Source organism: Sciurus vulgaris, assembly GCF_902686455.1.
Source record: "Sciurus vulgaris genome assembly, chromosome: 13".
Lineage (NCBI taxonomy): Eukaryota > Metazoa > Chordata > Mammalia > Rodentia > Sciuridae > Sciurus > Sciurus vulgaris.
In genome coordinates this window covers 49,704,041-49,722,983 of record NC_136474.1, presented here as the reverse complement: position 1 = coordinate 49,722,983, position 18,943 = coordinate 49,704,041, and the positions used below count along the sequence as shown (strand labels likewise).

The 18,943-nt window shown below is 34.5% G+C and overlaps 1 protein-coding gene across 7 annotated transcripts in view; it reads right to left on the bottom strand.

Annotated features, from left to right (window-relative positions):
• Positions 1-18,943, bottom strand: part of RBBP8 (RB binding protein 8, endonuclease) — a 127,471-nt gene that overhangs the window by 13,888 nt on the left and 94,640 nt on the right. For all 7 annotated transcript variants that reach the window (XM_079108338.1, XM_079108339.1, XM_079108333.1 and 4 more), the window contains 4 exons: positions 18,346-18,434; positions 16,843-16,954; positions 14,036-14,179; positions 9,181-9,250 (listed from right to left, as the gene is read on the bottom strand). In XM_079108338.1, coding sequence (XP_078964464.1) covers positions 9,181-9,250; positions 14,036-14,179; positions 16,843-16,954; positions 18,346-18,434 — 415 coding nt within the window. The remainder of the gene's footprint in view (positions 1-9,180; positions 9,251-14,035; positions 14,180-16,842; positions 16,955-18,345; positions 18,435-18,943) is intronic.

The following is an 18,943-nucleotide window of genomic DNA, read 5'->3' as shown; positions in this document are numbered from 1 at the left end:
ACCCTGAATGTTAATGGCCTAAACTCCTCAATCAAAAGACATAGACTGGCAGAATGGATTAAAAAGAGACCCAACAATATGCTGCCTGCAAGAGACTCATCTCATAGATAAGGACATTCACAGACTAAAGGTGAAAGAATGCGAAAAAACCTATCACGCATGTGGATTCAGTAAAAAAGCAGGGGTTTCCATCCTTATATCAGATAAAGTGGACTTCAAGCCAAACTTAGTCAGAAGGGATAAAGAAGGACATTTCATACTGCTTAAGGGAACCATAAATCAGGAAGACATAATGATAGTAAATATTTATGCCCCAAACAATGGTGCATCCCTGTACATCAAACAAATCCTTCTCAATTTCAGGAATCACATAGACCACAACACAATAATTCTGGGCGACTTTAATGCACCGCTGTCACCACTAGATAGATCTTCCAAACAAAATCCAACCAAAGAAACCATGGAACTCAATAACACAATCAATAACCTAGACTTAATAGATATATATGGAATATTCCATCCATTAACGAGCAGATTCACTTTCTTCTCAGCAGCACGTGGAACCTTCTCAAAAATAGACCATGTGTTATGCCACAAAGCAGCCCTTAGGAAATGCAAAAAAATAGAGATACTGCCTTGTGTTCTATCAGATCATAATGGACTGAGAGTAGAAATCAATGACAAAATAAAAAAAGGAAATTACTCCAACACTTGGAGGCTAAATAATATGCTATTGAATGAAACATGGATAACAACAAACATCAGGGAGGAGATTAAAAAACTCTTAGAGGTCAATGAGAACGATGATACACCATATCAAAATCTCTGGGATACTATGAAAGCGGTACTAAGAGGAAAATTCATTGCATGGAGTGCATTCCAGAAAAGAATGAAAAGTCAACAATTAAATGACCTAACATTACAGCTCAAAGCCCTAGAAAAAGAAGAACAGAATAACAGCAAAAGTAGTAGAAGACAGGAAATAATTAAAATCAGAGCTGAAATCAATGAAATTGAAACAAAAGAAACTATTCAAAAAATTGACTGAACAAAAAGTTGGTTCTTTGAGAAAGTAAACAAAATAGATAAACCCTTAGCCATACTAACAAAAGAGAAGGAGAGAGAAGACTCAAATTACTAAACAACATGATGCAAAAGGAAATATCACGACAGACACCACTGAGATACAGAACATAATGAGAAGCTACTTTGAAAATCTGTATTCCAACAAAATAGAAAGTACCAAAGACATTGACAAATTTCTAAAGACATATGCTCCTCCCAAACTGAACCAGGAGGACATACACGATTTAAACAGATCAATATCAAGCAATGAAATAGAAGAAGCCATTAAAAATCTACCATCCAAGAAAAGCCCAGGACCAGACGGATTCTCAGCCGAGTTCTACAACACCTTCAAAGAAGAACCCATTCCAATACTTCTCAAAGTATTCCAGGAAATAGAAAAGGAGGGTACCCTACCGAACTCATTCTGTGAAGCTAATATCACCCTCATACCCAAACCAGGAAAAGACACATCAAGGAAAGAAAATTTTAGACCAATATCCTTGATGAATATAGACGCAAAGATCCTTAACAAAATATTGGCAAATCATATCCAAAAACATATTAAGAAAACTGTGCACCACGATCAAGTGGGGTTCATTCCTGGAATGCAAGGATGGTTTAACATTTGTAAATCAATAAACGTAATCCATCATGTCAACAGACTTAAGGATAAGAATCATATGGTTATTTCAATTGACGCAGAAAATGCATTCGACAAAATACAACACCCCTTCATGCTCAAAACACTAGAAAAAACAGGGATAGTAGGAACATACCTGAACATTGTAAAAGCTATTTATGCTAAGCCCATGGCCAACATCATTCTTAATGGAGAAAAACTGAAACCATTCCCTTTAAAAATGGGAACAAGACAGGGATGTCCTCTTTCACCACTTCTGTTCAACATTGTCCTCGAAACTATAGCCAGAGCAATTAGGCAGACCAAAGATATTAAAGGGATATGAATAGGAAAAGAGGAACTTAAGCTGTCACTATTTGCTGATGACATGATTCTATATTTAGAGGATCCAAAAGCCTCCTCCAGAAAACTTCTAGACCTCATCAATGAGTTCAGCAAAATAGCAGGCTATAAAATCAACACGCATAAATCCAAAGCATTTTTATATGCAAGTGACAAAACTGAAAGGGAAATGAGGAAAACAACTCCATTTGCAATAGACTCAAAAAAAATAAAATACTTGAGAATTTATCTAACAAAAGAGGTAAAAGATCTCTATGATGAAAACTACAAAACACTGAAGAAAGAAATTGAGGAAGACCTTAGAAGATGGAAAGATCTCCCATGTTCTTGGATAGGCAGAATTAATATTGTCAAAATGGCCATACTACCAAAAGTGCTATACAGAGTCAATGCATTTCCAATTAAAATCCCAATGACGTACCTTACAGAAATAGAGCAAGTAATCTTGAAATTCATCTGGAAGAATAAGAAACCCAGAATAGCTAAAGCAATCCTTCAGCAAGAATGAAACGGGTATCACAATACCAGAACTTAAACTATACTACAAAGCAATAGTAACAAAAACGGCATGGTATTGGCACCACAAAATAGACAGGTAGATCAATGGTACAGAATAGAGGACACAGACACAAACCCAAATAAATACAATTTTCTCATACTAGACAAAGGTGCCAAAAATACGCAATAGAGAAAAGACAGCCTGTTCAATAAGTGGTGCTGGGAAAACTGGAAATCCATATGCAACAGAATGAAAGTAAACCCCTATCTCTCACCCTACACAAAATTCAACTCACAATGGATCAAGTACCTTGAAATCAGACCAGATACCCTGCATCTTATAGAAGAAGAAGTAGGTCCAAATCTTCAACTTGTTGCCTTAGGATCAGACTTCCTTAGCAGGACTCCCATAGCACAAGAAATAAAAGCAAGAATCAACCACTGGGATAGATTCAAACTAAATAGCTTTCTCTCAGCAAAGGAAACGATCAGCAATGTGAAGAGAGAACCTACAGAGTGGGAGAATATCTTTGCCACTCATACTTTAGATAGAGCACTAATTTCCAGAATATATAAAGAACTCAAAAAAGTACACGAAGAATACAAATAACCCAATCAACAAATGGGCTAAGGAAATGAATGGACACCTCACAGAAGATGTATGAGCAATCAACAAACATGAAAAATGTTCACCATCTTTAGTAATAAGAGAAATGCAAATCAATACTACCCTAAGATTCCCTCTCACCCCAATTAGAATGGTGATTATCAAGAATACAAGCAACAATAGGTATTGGAATGGATGTGGGAAAAAAGGTACACTCATATATTGCTGGTGGGGCTGCAAATTAGTGCAGCCACTCTGGAAAGCAGTGTGGAGATTCCTTAGAAAACCTGGAATGGAACCACCATTTGACCCAGCTATCCCACTCCTTGGCCTATACCTAAAGGAGTTAACATCAGCACACTACAAGAGATACAGCCACATCAATGTTTGTAGCTGCTCAATTCACAATAGCCAGATTGTGGAATCAACCTAGATGTCCTTCAATTGATGAATGGATAAAGAAACTGTGGTATATATATATACAATTGAATATTACTCAGCTATAAAGAATAATAAAATTATGGCATTTGCAGGCAAATGGATGAAATTGGAGAATATCATGCTAAGTGAGATAAGCCAATCTCACAAATCCAAAAGAGGAATGACCTCACTGATAAGCAGATAATGACACATAATGGAGGGTGGGAGGGGGGCAAGAATGGAGGAAGGAGGGACTGTATAGAGGGAAAAGAGGGGTGCGAGGGGTGGAGGGGAAGGAAAAAATAACAATGAATCAAACATCATTACTCTATGTAAATGTATGATTATGCAAATGGTATGCTGTTACTCCACATACAAACAGAAACAACATGTATCCCATTTGTTTAAAGTAAAAATAAATTTAAAAAATTACTTTGACTAAGAAAAAAAAAAAAAAACCTTTAAAGAAGAGCTCATTCCAATACTCCTCAAAGTATTCCATGAAACAGAAGAGGAGGGAACCCTCCCAAACTCATTGTATGAAGCCAGTATCACCCTGATACCTAAACCAGAGAGAGACACATTGAGGAAAGAAAATTTCAGACCAATATCCTTAATGAACATCGATACAAAAATTCTCAACAAAATCTTAGCAAATTGCATACAAAAATATATTGAAAAGATAGTGCACCACGATCAAGTGGGTTTTATCACAGGGATGCAAGTTTGGTTCAACATCCAGAAATCAATAAATGTGATTCACCATATCAACAAACTTAAAGTCAAAAATCACATGATTATTTTAATAGATGTAGAAAAAGCATTTGATAAAATACGGCATCCCTTCATGCTCAAAACACTAGAAAGAATAGGGATAGTGGGAACATTCCTTAACATTGTAAAGACCATCTATACTAAGCCCATGGCCAGTATCATTCTAAATGGTGAAAAACTGAAAGCATTTCCCCTAAAAACTGGAACAAGGCAGGGATGCCCTGTTTTACCACTTCTATTCAACATAGTCCTTGAAACTATATCCAGAGCAATTAACAGACCAAGGAAATTAAAGGGATACAAATAGGAAAAGAAGAACTCAAACTATCCCTATTTGCTGATGACATGATTATATATTTAGAGGAACCAGAAAATTCCACCAGAAAACTTTTAGAACTCATAAGTGAATTCAGTAAAGTAGCAGGTTATAAGATCAATGCTCATAAATCCAATGCATTTTAATACATAAGTGATGAATCTTCAGAAAGAGAAATTAGGAAAACTACCCCATTCACAATAGCCTTGAAAAAAATAAAATACTTGGGAATCAATCTCACAAAAGAGGTGAAAGACTTCTACAATGAGAACTACAGAACACTAAAGAAAGAAATTAAAGAAAACCTTCAAAGATGGAAAGATCTCCCATGTTCTTGGATAGGTAGAACTAATATTGTCAAAATGGCCATACTACCAAAAGTGCTACACAGATTCAGTGCAATTCCAATTAAAATCCCAATGACGTATCTTACGGAAATAGAGCAAGCAATCTTGAAATTCATCTGGAAGAATAAGAAATCCAGAATAGCTAAAGCAATCCTTAGCAGGAAGAGTGAAGCAGGGGTATTGGAATACCAGACCTTCAACTATACTACAAAGCAATAATAACAAAAATGGCATGGTATGGTACCAAAATAGACAGGTAGATCAATGATACAGAATATAGGACACGGACACAAACCCAAATAAATTCAGTTTTCTCATACTAGACAAAGGTGCCAAAAATATGCAATGGAGAAAAGATAGGTTCTTTGACAAATGGTGCTGGGAAAACTGGAAATCCATATGCAACAGAATGAAACTAAAACCCTCTCTCTCATCCTGCACAAAAATGAACTCACAATGGATCAAGGACCTTGAAATCAGACCAGAGACCCTGCATCTTAAGGTCTTTTAGAAGAAAAAGCAGGTTCAAATCTTCAACATGTCAGCTTAGTATCAGACTTCCTTAACAGGACTCCCATAGCACAAGAAATAAAAGCAAGAATCATTAACTGGGATAGATTCAAACTAAATAGTTTTCTCTCAGCAAAGGAAACTATCAGCAATGTGAAGAGAGAGCCTACAGAGTGGGAGAATATCTTTGCCACGCATACTTCAGATAGAGCGCTAATTTTCAGAATATATGAAGAACTCAAAAAAACTCTACACCAAGAATATAAATAACCCAATCAACAAATGGGCTAAGGAAATGAATGGACACTTCACAGAAGATCTACAAGCAATCAACAGATATATGTAAAAATGTTCAACATCTCTAGTAATAAGAGAAATGCAAACCAAAATCACCCTAAGATTGCATCTCACCCCAATTAGAATGTCTATTTATCAAGAATACAAGCAACAATAGGTGTTGGCGAGGATGTGGGAAAAAGGTACACTCATACATTCCCGGTGGGGCTGCAAATTAGTGCAGCCACTCTGGAAAGCAGTGTGGAGATTCCTTAGAAAACCTGGAATGGAACCACCATTTGACCCAGCTATCCCACTCCTTGGCCTATACCTAAAGGAGTTAAAATCAGCATACTACAAGAGATACAGCCACATCAATGTTTATAGTTGCTCAATTCACAACAGCCAGATTGTGGAACCAACCTAGATGTCCTTCAATTGATGAATGGATAAAGAACTGTGGTGTGTGTGTGTGTGTGTGTGTGTGTGTGTGTGTGTGTGTGTGTGTATATATATATATATATAGAGAGAGAGAGAGAGAGAGAGAGAGGGGGAATATTACTCAGCCATAAAAAATAATAAAGTTATGGCATTTGCAGGCAAACAGATGAAATTGGAGAATATCATGCTAAGTGAGATAAGCCAATCTCAAAATACTAAAGGATGAATGATTTTGCTGATAAGCAGATGATGACACATAATGGGGGGTGGGAGGGGGGCAAGAATGGAGGAAGGAGGGACTATATAGAGGGATAAGAGGAGTGGGAGGGGTGGAGGGGAAGAAAAAAAGTAACAGAATGAATCAAAATCTATTACTCTAGGTAAATGTATGATTACAAAAACCGTATTTCTCTACTTCGTGTACAGAGAAACATGTATCCCATTTGTTTACAATAAAAATGAATTAAAAAATAAAAAAAATAAAATGATCAAGAAAGGATGGATAAAATATATTGCTACAAGTATATATTTTTTTTCAGAGTTTTATGAAAATGTAAAGTTCTGTAGAACACATTTTGGCTCTATCCTTTCCTTTGAATATTATCTATTCTATTTAAAAAAATTATTTTAGTTGTCAATTGATATTTTATTTAATTAATTTATTTGTATCTTGTGCTGAGGACAGAACCCAGGCCAGGCAAGCGCACTACCAGTGAACCACAAATCCAGCCCCATCTATTCTATTTTTGAAGTGACTGTAATGTAATAGGGATCCATTAGTAGACTGGCATCAGGAGCAGACCTCAAATAAAGCATCACCTAAAAGGTTACTAAGCTTCTTGTCGTTGACACAACACAATGCATCTTCCCAGGGTTTGATAGAATTCTTGTGGAGAACTAACCAAATTAAATTGATACCTTTATCATCCTTCCTTTATGTATGTCTTTTTTCTTGGGCTATTTAGTAGCTTCAGAATTAAAAAAATACTTTTTTTTCATTAGTGCACCTCTAAAATGATAGTCATTATTCTATAGTTCTACTGTTAGGAATCTATCCCAAAGGTACATAAACAAAAATATGAAAAGGGGGCGTGAGAAGCTATTCATTGCAGCCAATTATGTGTGCTAGCATGACTGTAAACATCCAAACTGTCCACTGCTAGGGAATAAAGCAGTATAATCACACAAGGAAGTACTGCACAGCTAAGAGAGAAAGAGAGAGAGAGAAAAAAATATTATGTTTGAGTGATTTCCAGGGTACATAATTAAAGGAAGAAAAGCACAGTTTATATAACATTCTATCATTTGTCTAAATGGGAGAGAATAGCACTATATGTATGTATTTGCTTTTAAGATGGACGAAGCATTGTAAATTTTAAATGAATAGTCACCTATAGGGATAGATAGCTAAAGGGTAAAGGGGACAGGAACAGAAGCTAGATTTATTTAAATATACCTTTTGTAGCCTCTAATACAACCTACACATCTCATATAATTTAAAAAAGAACGTAATATACAAAGACCCCTACCAATCAAAAGCAAAATCAAACTTGTGTAATAAGTTGGTTGTCTAACTACACAGAAATAATTATCCTACGTGACTAAATAACAGTAATTTGGTTGTAAATTTCTAATAGGATATACCTTAATGACAAAAAGAACACACATCCAAGGGAGTCCTAGAATGCATTCCCTGTGGATGAGCAGATGACTATTCTGTTAAGATGTCCTGCAATGCACTGAAACTTATCAAATATATTTAAATGCATGAGTTTATGACACTGAAAATAACTACCTAGGTACATTAGGGATGTGAAGGTCTCATTTCTTTGGAAAACTGAAAAATAAAACAATTAAGTTAGGTTTCAACTCAAGGTCTTGTGCATGGTGCTCTACATCTGACCTACAGCCCCAGCCCAAGAATTAAGCACTAAACAACAAAATTACAACTTTTACCAGTTAAGAGTCTCAGAAAAATCAATTAAAATTTATCTTGGCCTATTAGATTTCGAAAACTCTTAGCAGAAACAAAAGTATAAGGAATAACTTATGGAGTGACTCACAAAGAAACATAATTTTTTTTTTTTTCTAATGAATTACCATGCCTTGAATTCACTTTAAAAACAAATAGTGCTGAGTGTAGTGGTGCATGCATGCAATCCCAGTGGCTTGGAGGCTGAGGCAAGAAGATCACAAATTCAAAGCCAGTCTTAGTGACTTAGCGAGGCCTTGAGCTACTTAGTGGGATCCTGTCTCAAAAGTCTACAGCTGAAAATAACAGAATTTGCAATCTATATATAAAAGGCAGAAGTAGCATTATGGTTCCAAATCAATATGCTTAATGTGTGTTGTTGTTTTAAAGGTTTAACAACTTTGGATGGTGTAGAGGAAAATGGGGCAGGAGGGGTTGGGGGAAGGAAAGATAGTAGACCGAGACAGGCAGTATTACCCTATGTATATGTATGATTACATGAATGGTGTGAATCTACATTGTGTACAACCATAGAAATGAAAAGTTGTACCCCATTTGTGTACAATGAATCAAAATACAGTCTGTAAAAATAAAAATTAAAAAAAAAAAAGAAAGGTTTAACAATCTTCACAGTTCTGAAGCATGACAACCTAAGGTTCACCACCTAAAAGTCTTACATTCTGTAAAAATTACAGAATACAATTTGATAAATTCTCAAAGTTCAAAATAAAATAAAGTATTTGTTATAATAAAGCATAGAAACTAAAACAACTCTTTTAAAAAATGAGTGGTGCTAGTAACAATTTCCGTATTTGTAAAGGTTGTCATTTTTATTCTTGAGTCCTTTTGGGTTATGATAATAAAATAAATAATTGTATTTTAATAAAAATGGCAATTTAACAGTTTAGACATATTCCAGATACAGCTCTAATCTAATCACCTTGCTGATATTAATCAAGACTCACTTACCTCTGATCATCTTTAAAATATGGCTCCACAAATGCTTTCTGCTTGACTTTATCTTGTTTATCGACATGTGCTATAAACAAAACAAGCATGTAACAAACTGAGTGTAAAATTTAATGGGAAAGAATAAACTTATTTGAAAAGAAATATGACATGTATCAAAGATTCCCTTTTTACTGAGTTTCATACACTAGGCCCCTAGACAACTCATTTAAGTTCACAAAGCCATGGGTTCAACCCCCAGTTCCAAAAAAGACAAAGAATGTCAACAAAAAAAAAATAAGGTTAAGATTTTTTTCTATTTACTTTTTTCTTTTTCATTCACATAATGAAAATAGTACTGATTGAACCACCTCAGTTACTAAAGAATAAAAAAATTACATCTCAGAAAGCATTTTAAAAGAATTACTCAAATATCCTTTATTATCATATGGAAAGAAAGAACAACAAAAGGTTGCTTTTAGTATGTCCACTTGCTTGTCCTGTTAATTTTTCATAATGTGTCTCTAAAGTAGGTGATGACTATAAAATAGAGATAAAGCATTTGATCAGAAAACTGGGGACAAAATTTAAGAACTAGAACTCAGAACATGGGATCTGAATTTCAAGATTTCTAGACTCAAATTAGTACAACTGCTATCATCTACTTGAAGAATCAGAATTTACTGAGCATTGGGTTAAGTTCTGGATATATAAGGTAGAAAAAGAAAGACCAGATCTTTTGTCCTTATGGAACAAGTGGTCAGTTAAACATTAAGCAGGTGAATGAACAGTTAAGGCTTATCTGAGAAAGAACAAGAGGTAGTAACTAATAAATGAAAAGTCAGCCATGAAAATAGGTAGGGGTGGAGGGTGTTACAGGTAATGGTCTGGAAATAGGGGAAAGTTTGGTATGTTACAGGTACTATGAGATGGTTAGATTTAGCAAAGAAAGGGAAGGATTGGGGGAGATGAGGTCAGAAAGGTGGGCAGCTATAAGAACACTATAGGCCTCAGGGTCTAAGAGAAGGAGTTTCAATTTCCCACAGTGATTTTTATTTCATCAAACAGCTTAATTATGTCTGTTTTAAAACTATATATTATATAGTATGCTTGTTTATCATTTGTATTTTTCCAGTTCAACAAAATGGAGATTCATCCATGTTGTTGGGTCTAGTAGTTTCTTTCCTACTAGATAAGTAATATTTCATTTAAATGAATATATCACAATTTACTTATTCATGTGTTGATGGATACTTGGGCTACTTCCAGTTTTGAGCTATTATAAATAGTATGGTTATATTTATAAACACATTATTTTGTATATTTTATATTTTCTTGGGTAATTCACCTAGGTTTCAAATTCCTGGGTGATGACGTATATTTAATTTCACATAAAATGAACAAATCTCTATGAAGCCATTAAAAAGAAGTGCTGCCAAACCATTTTCAAAAATAGTCTTAATAATTTTATTCCTATCTTCTATGTGTGGAGTTTTAGTTGCTCTTCAACCTTTCCAATATTCAGTGTTATCAGTCTTTTTAATCATCTCAGTGGATGAGAAGTGGCATTTGTTCCCTGATTTCTGATAATGCTAAACATCTCTTCCTGTGCTTATAGTTTATTCAAATATCTTCTATTCACTGGGGTTTTTAAGCAAAAAGAATACAATTCCATCTACATTTAAAGTAAATCCCTCTTGATATTCTGTAGAGGAAAAACTGATACAAAAGACCAGTTAGAAGGTCTGCGATAAAATAGGTGAGATAGCAGTGGTTTGCTGCTGAGAGGAAGAGAAGTGAAGTGACGTGAAATATATTTTAGAGATGGTACTGCTATGGTATTAGACTAGTCACAAAGGTGAAGCTAAAAATGATGTAAAATATGGCACCCCCACTTCTATCTTTAGCAATGGGGTAGAGAGGTACTATGCTTAATGAGACTTGGAGAAGCAAGGGAAGATCACATTTGTTTGTTTGTCATTTCCACAATCTCAGAGTGCTAGGGACTCGAACCCTAGGGCCTCCTGCATGAGAGGCAGGCACTCTACGAGATGGGCTATATGGCCTGCACTGGGAAGATCAAATTTGGGTAGAAAAATAAAGACTTCTAATTTGAATATATTAAGTTAAAGATGCTCATCAGATGTCATCACATAGGCAGCTGGATCCAATGAGGATTCAGAAGAGAGGACTACAACAAGTATAATGAAGATACAGAAACATCTGCACTTGGCTTCTAGAACAGCACATCTGTCTTTTCCTCCTACCACACAATCTAAAGCTTTGTCTCACTTCCTTTGTTGGTTCATCTTTGTTTCTCTGAGATATTAAAGTTGCCATGTTGCAGAGGTCAGAATTTAAAATGTTTCTTTTTGCTATTTATTTTTTCTGCTCTCCATGTATTTTGGTATTTTTAATACCAAAGTGATTTCACTCACGTTCATGGTACCACCTACTTGCTATTGACTTTCTGCCCTCAGATTGTTTATTCTGAATTTTTTATCCAAACTCTAAACACATGCCAACTGCCTACTAAACACTTTCATTTGAAAGTTTAAGTATTCAGATATTACCTCCAAACTTGTTCTTTCTTATGAAGGAAGACCAAATAGGACTTTATAATACGGGTTTAAGAAAATTAAATAAACGGACAATAAGTCCTAAAATATATGTCTGAGTGGGGAAAATAAGAAATAACTTGGTAGGAAATAAATGGGACTTGGCTTATACATGTTAACTTCAAGTTGGAGAGACAAAAACTGTTGGGGGGTGTGCCATGTTGACCCCGCCGGGAAGGCGCCTGATCACATCGGCAGCGAGGAGGTTAATTGACGTAAGCACACTCAGGTGATTTATCGTCCACGCACACAATGTATGCGCATGTGTTCTCAAGCACTCCTAATTGTGCCTGCTTGGACATCTAGCGTCTTGCTAATCTTTGCGTAAGAGGCGTGGCCCTGCTCTCTGCCTCCTGAAGGTGATATAAGTGTAGGCGGAGCGAGACAGTGCAACACTGCAGCAGCTAGTAGGGAAAAGCGGCGGCAGCTAGCAAGCACAGCAGCTAGTAGAAAGAAGGACACAGCAGCTAGTAGAAAGAAGGACACAGCAGCTAGTAGAAAGAACACAGCAGCTAGCAGAAGTGGCAAGCAGAAAGAAAAGACAGCGAAGCAGCAGCTAGTAGAAAGCGGCGGAAGGCAGATCCCAGAGCGGAGAACCAAGACGCACCTCTAAAGCACTTAGGTAGACGCACCCTTAGTTCACAGGATGCAGGACGCACCAGTAAGAAGCAGTAGACCTTAAGTAAGGTGTAGCAAGTCTCTATTCCTCTAAGCTCTAAGAAAAGCCTGTCCTTCTTTCAAAATCTCTCTTAAGCAAAGTCTCTCTTTCTCTCTGATAAGCAAAGTCTCTCTCTCTCTCCTCTCAAAGCAAGTAAGCCTTATTTCCTCTATCCTCTATAAATAAACAAGTAAGAAAGCAGTGCACTAAAGAGAAAGAAATAGCTCAGTTTCCAGTCCACCACCCATAAGACCTGTGCAAATTGTTGCTGCAAGTGGTGACAAATATCCACGGATTTTGTACCGCAAAGAGCCAGCGACAAAAACTATGTAACAATTACTTGGAAATACAGGACTGGAATTCATCAGAGAGTCAAACCTAGACATGTAGATTTGGAGTAATTTTCAGAATTATAAATGAAAGCTGTATAGAAAAGGACATGTGAGAAAGAATCTTTGGGAGTCTCTAGGAACTACAAGTTGTCAGAGATCAAAAAAATAGTATGACATCTTTTCATAACCTAATGAGAAGAAAATTTGAAATGGTCAGTCTCATTTCTAATTCACACAAACAAAAAAGAGAAATTAGTAAGTACACATTTGTAAAAGAATATTCTTTTTGTTTGAAGCGTAAAGCCAATCTATCAGAGATTCTTCTTGGGGAAGAAGTTATATTGGAAATTCTCATTACGAAGTTTATTTCATCATTTTTTTTGCTAAGCAAGCAAAAGCCTGCTGTTCGGTATCTTGGTTATGGTCTCATTTACTTTGAGCTAATAAGGGCTGTCATCTTACAAATTTGATGAAAGTTATGTTTGATTATGCAAAGCATAATCAAGACAGACAATGCTGTTGAGGAAAATGTGTTCATTTAAACCAGTAAACCTTTGCACCAGATAAAAAACCTCCTAACTGCTTTAAAAAGAAAGTGAGATATTTAACAAGAATTTTTAAGCTTTCAATCCAAAGTACAAACTTAAGAGTTGGAATAAAGAGTATTCTTCTTTGACTGATCCCCAACATAGTAAAATTACTGGTTCTACTGTAATGGACCTTAAAACTGATTTTATATATAAAATACACATACAACTGATTTATATATACTTATATATAGTAACATTATATATTGTTATATATATTTTTATATATATATAGTTACATTAGGTATAATATTGTCTGGAAAGATAAACCATTCATAGCAGAAAATGGGTCTAAATTTTCTGTAAAACTTTGTCCTTCTGCTCTAAAAATTATTAACAGAAATTTCCTCCAAAATAAAAGACATGTATATATTATAAAGAAATTTATAGTACAGAATCAAGATTAATTTCTTAGTTCTGATAACTATTTTATGGTTATGTAAGATGTTAATATAAGGGGAAGCCAAGTGAAAGAGGAGAACCCTCTGAACTACTTTGTGGAACTTTTCTATTAGTCTAGAATTATTTCATAATAAAAAAGATAACCAAAAAAATGTATACAAGAAACATGAAACTTTAACTATTAACATGCCTTATCAAGCCTTGGTGAATTAGCTTGATGACTTGCTTACCAAACTCAGTTTAATGGAGAAGCCTAATTTAAAGAGAAAACAGTCTTACTGTTTGGTTTCTTTGTGGCAGCAGACAATTCCTCCTCTTCATCTGCCATCGGGGGGAAATTATCTGCCAAACAAGACTCATACTCTTCATGTGCTGTCCGATCAAACATATCTTCCAAGCTATCATTCATTTTTTTTTCTCCATCTGTTTAAAAAAATAAAAAAGCACTGGCTTAGAACATTAAGGTAGTTTTCTGCTCTCCATGTAGACCAATGAGAAACCTGCAGTAACTGCCACAAAATAATGTAATGAGGTCTTTAGGGACACTTGTTACATGTGGATAACAGGCTTTACTTTGAAGAGTGTTCTTTCTATGAAGAGATGTATAAAGAACTGTAGATTCTAGTGTACAAGATGATTCTAAGAATGTTAGCTGTAAACTGTCTTGTGAAGAATGAATATAGGGGGCTAGGGTTGTAGCTCAGTGGTACAGCACTTGCTTAGCACATGTGAGATACTGGGTTTGATTCTCACCACATAAAAATAAATAAAGGTATTGTATCCATCTACAACTAAAAAAAAAAAAGAGTGAATATAGGGGCTGGGGTTCAGCGGTAGAGCATTTGCCTAGCAAGTGTCAGGCACTGGGTTTGATCCCCAGAACCACATAAAACTAAATAAACAAAATAAAGGTATTGTGTTTATCTGCAACTAAATATATTTTTTAAAAAAGTGAATATAAATGGGTAACAAACTGTAATGTATGTAATGATGTGTTTAAAAACAATTCTTTAAAACATAATTATTACAATATAGATTCTAGGTCGAGTTGTGACATGTTCTTTAAGTGAACCGATATGAATAGTGATGTTTGTGAATACATGTTAAAAAGAAGATTCTAAAAATAATAGTTGTAAGCAGTGATGTTAAATGTTAACTCAGTGACTACAAGTGATTAACAAACTGTCACGTGTACAATGAGGTATTTAAAGGCACTTCTTAAATCATGATTCTTATGATGTAGCTTAAATTTTATACTTGGTGCATGAGGCAACTCTCATGTCATGGTAGTTAACTGAGTATTTACAAGGGTTTTATGTTATGACTTTAAATATCCTTTACTCATGTTAAGAGAATGCTAGTTTTTGTTGCTGACATAACCAACTTACAAACATTAAAGCTGTTTCCCCCTATCAGTTCATGTATAATTAATATAAACCGAAAGGAGTCTTACCAAAGAACTGTGAGGAATAGAAAATAAAACATAATAAACGATGTAAAAGTACTAAGTTTAAACAAAAATTATGTAAAGAGTGGACATTAAAACCGATTGAATATTACTTATTTTTCCTAATAAAGTAGCAAACCAGTATTTTCTTATATCATCATTAGCACTTGGGAGTTTAAATTTATAGAAATAATGAATTGAATGTCACTTTGATATATAGAAGTGCTAAGTTCATCTCTGGAGCTCTAACTACACTTTCCATTACATAATTACATTTTAAAATACATTAGAATTTAAGAAAAACCAGAAACAGATTTAGTTGACTAACAAATGTGACAAAACAAATCAGGCATGGTGATGCACACCAGTGATCCCAGCAACTTCAGAGGCTGAGGCAGGAGGATCTCAAGTTTGAGGCCAGCCTTAGCAACTTAGAGCCTCAGTGGTAAAACGACCTTGTGTTCAATCTCCAGTATTAAAAAAAATAAATGACAGAACCCTGGCCAGGTGAGATTACCACCTCTCCCAATCCATAATGCTCTATCACTTTTATCCTGCCTTTTCTCCTTGACTTATCATCACCCATCATGAATGTATTCCGTCTACCATACTATATATTTGCTTGTTTCTTCCCCATTAGAATGTAAGTTCCACGAGTGAAGTATTTTTTTTTGTTTGTTTGTTTCCTCAGTATTTTCAGTTCTTAAAATACTTCCTGGTACAGAATTTTTGCTTGGTATTTATTGACTAAATGTTTATTTTTCATGCTAAGGTGAAAATCTGTAATTTAAAGTATTATTTCTAAGGGTCAGGTCCTATAATACACATCCCTAAATACACTCTATATATGCTGTTAGTAAACACAATGTTAAATTGCTGACTTATTAACTGGGATACAGAAAACATTTTGCAAAATTAAAATATTAGTAGTAATTTTTGAAGTTTTTATTGGTATATTTCAATATTAAGTGTTAAAAAGGTTTTACTTTATGGGGCAGATTTTCTTCCCCAAAATACGGTTTCAACAATGTTTCCTATTTCACATACTGTTCTTAAAACAAGTCATCTGCTTGATCATATCTAAAGACAATTTTTTTAAAAACAGGTGATGATGATCTGTATGTAATTTAAACTTTAAAAAATATAATAAATTTTATGTTTAGAGAAATAAAAAACAAGATTCAAGGCAAAGAACACTAAAATCTTCTCTCACTGCATTTGGGGCAGCAAGGAAGAGAAGTTAATGATCAGATTTTTCTTCTTAAAAGATCAAATAAAAAATACTTTAGTCTTGTGGAGCCATATGGGCTCTGCACCAACTACTTATTTCTTCCCTTGAATAGAGTAAGCAATCACAAGCAACACATGAATGAGGCTGTGCTCCAAATGAATTTCATATACAAAATTGGCAGCTGACTGTAGTCCACAGATCCCTGGAAGCAATCTGAATATTTTTTTGAAATAAAATTATTTCAGCTAAAGATTTTTTCCCCTAAAATAATGAACTGACCACTACTAAAAAGGAACATAAAATTAACAAAGCAGGGAAAAGCCCTGTTTTACGACAAAGAGGTCACTGTGCTAATCAGTATGACTAAACTTCATTCTAAATTTTATTACAATAAAAAACAAATCTTACTTGGACTTTTTTCTTTTTGCTCTTGCTTCTTCATTTTTAAAAGCACGGTTTCACTGACCAATGTACAGTCCATGTCAACAGTCTCTCCTCCTAATCTTGATTGACTGCCATCCTGAATAAATATTTTAAAAATCCAAGATTTTAATGATTATTCCTTTATGGCTTTATATTTACTTTTTATCAAAAAAATTTTGGCAAAACATAATATAAATCTTTTACTATTCCTGAGAATTGTTATATTTATTTTTATACTTTAGGAACAGAGATCTACATTCTATTGCCTGTAAAATATTTTAGCTTCAATACGTAAGTATTTTCTTGAGCACAGGAAAAAAAGGACTGCGATGGGCAAGGAGGTTTACCAATGAATTCCTTTGAGCTTTTCTTGTCTTCTTTCCCAATCTGCCTAATTGTAACAAACATCGGTATACACTAAGAATGACAAAATCATATTTGATTTCTTAATGTGTACCTATTATTTTACCAACTGTTAAATATTTTGTCATTACTATTCTAACAAGTGAAAAAGTTCTCAATCTATGTAGAACCTAAATACAAGGCAAAACAAGTATGGACTTTGGTTAAAAAAAAAATCCAGTACTGGGCTGGGATTGTGTCTCAGTGGTAGAGCACTTGCCTGGTATGTGTGAAGCCCAGGGTTCAACCCTCAGCACCACGTAAAAAAAAAAAAAAAAAAAAAAAAAAAAAAAAAAAAAAAAAAAAAAAGCAAATAAGTAAAGTAAGTAAGATAAAGGTCCACTGACAACCAAAAAAAAAAAAAAAAAAAAAAAAAAAAAAAAAAAAAAAACAACAAAAAAAAACAAACCCTAGTACTTAATCAGTGGGAAAAGTGTACTTTTTCTTATTGCTATGTTACTCCAAAGCTAGTCAAGGAATATAATGAATTAATTTGATAAAAATAAATTATTTTAGCTGGGCATGGTAGCACATGCCTGTAATCCCAGCAACTTAGGAGACTGAGGCAGGAGGATCTCAAATTCAAAGCTAGCCTCAGCAACTAAGAAAGACCCTGTCTCAAAACAAAAAATAAAAAGGGCTCTGGGTTCAACCCCTGGTACAAGGAAAAATAAAAAAACATTTAAAATACATAACTAAGAGGGAGAGGGCAAGGAAAAGGGAAATACTGGGGAAGATCTGGTCAAATTATTTTATTGTGTACATGTATGAATATATAACAGCAAATCCCACCATTATGTACAGCTATAATATACATAAAAATATGTAAAAAGATATATAACTAGAATTTTGTATTATATTTAAAATCATATTATGTTTTTTAGGAAAGGCCTTTAAAATAAGAAAGTATTATTACTCTTTCAAAAAAAACTATAAAATTGGAAGAACAAACATCTTTCTTTGTTTTCTGAATAAATAAGTGTAGATTTTAAGAATTTTCTTACTATCTCAGGTCACAGAGTCAGAAGAGGTTGACAGTTCACTAGAATAAGAACCAAATGAGTTTTGGTTTTATCTTTAACTTACCTTTGTATCTATTACAGTAACATCCATTTTATACTGAGAAAGGTCCGCTCCTGGATCTATACTCCACTGGATATTTTCAAAGGATGCATCTTAGATATGGAGAAAAGATGAGTGAGAACATGGAGAAACTGGAAACCATAGTGTTGATGGGAATGTGAAATGGTTTAGCTGCTTTGGAACATAGGTAGTCTCTCAAAAGTCTAAAGATAGAGTTGGCATACAGTTCAATAATTTCATTCCTAGGAATAACCCAAGGAAAAATGAAAACATATACCTACACCAAAATTTGTACATAAATGTTCACAGCATTACCATTCATAATAGCAAAAAAAGTACATTCTGCCATGTGAAAAAAGATGCAAAAGATTATATACTGAATGGTTTCACTTATTGGAAACCTCTAGAACAGTTAAATGTATGGAGACTAAAAGTAGATCAGTGTTGCCTAGGATTGGGAGCAGAACCAGAGATGGAGGATGATGAATGTTTTCTAAAACTAGGTGATGGTGATGGCTGTACAACTCTGGGAATATGCTAAAACCAAGGAAGTGGACCTTTCCAGGGGTGATTTTTACAGTACATAATTTATATTTCAATA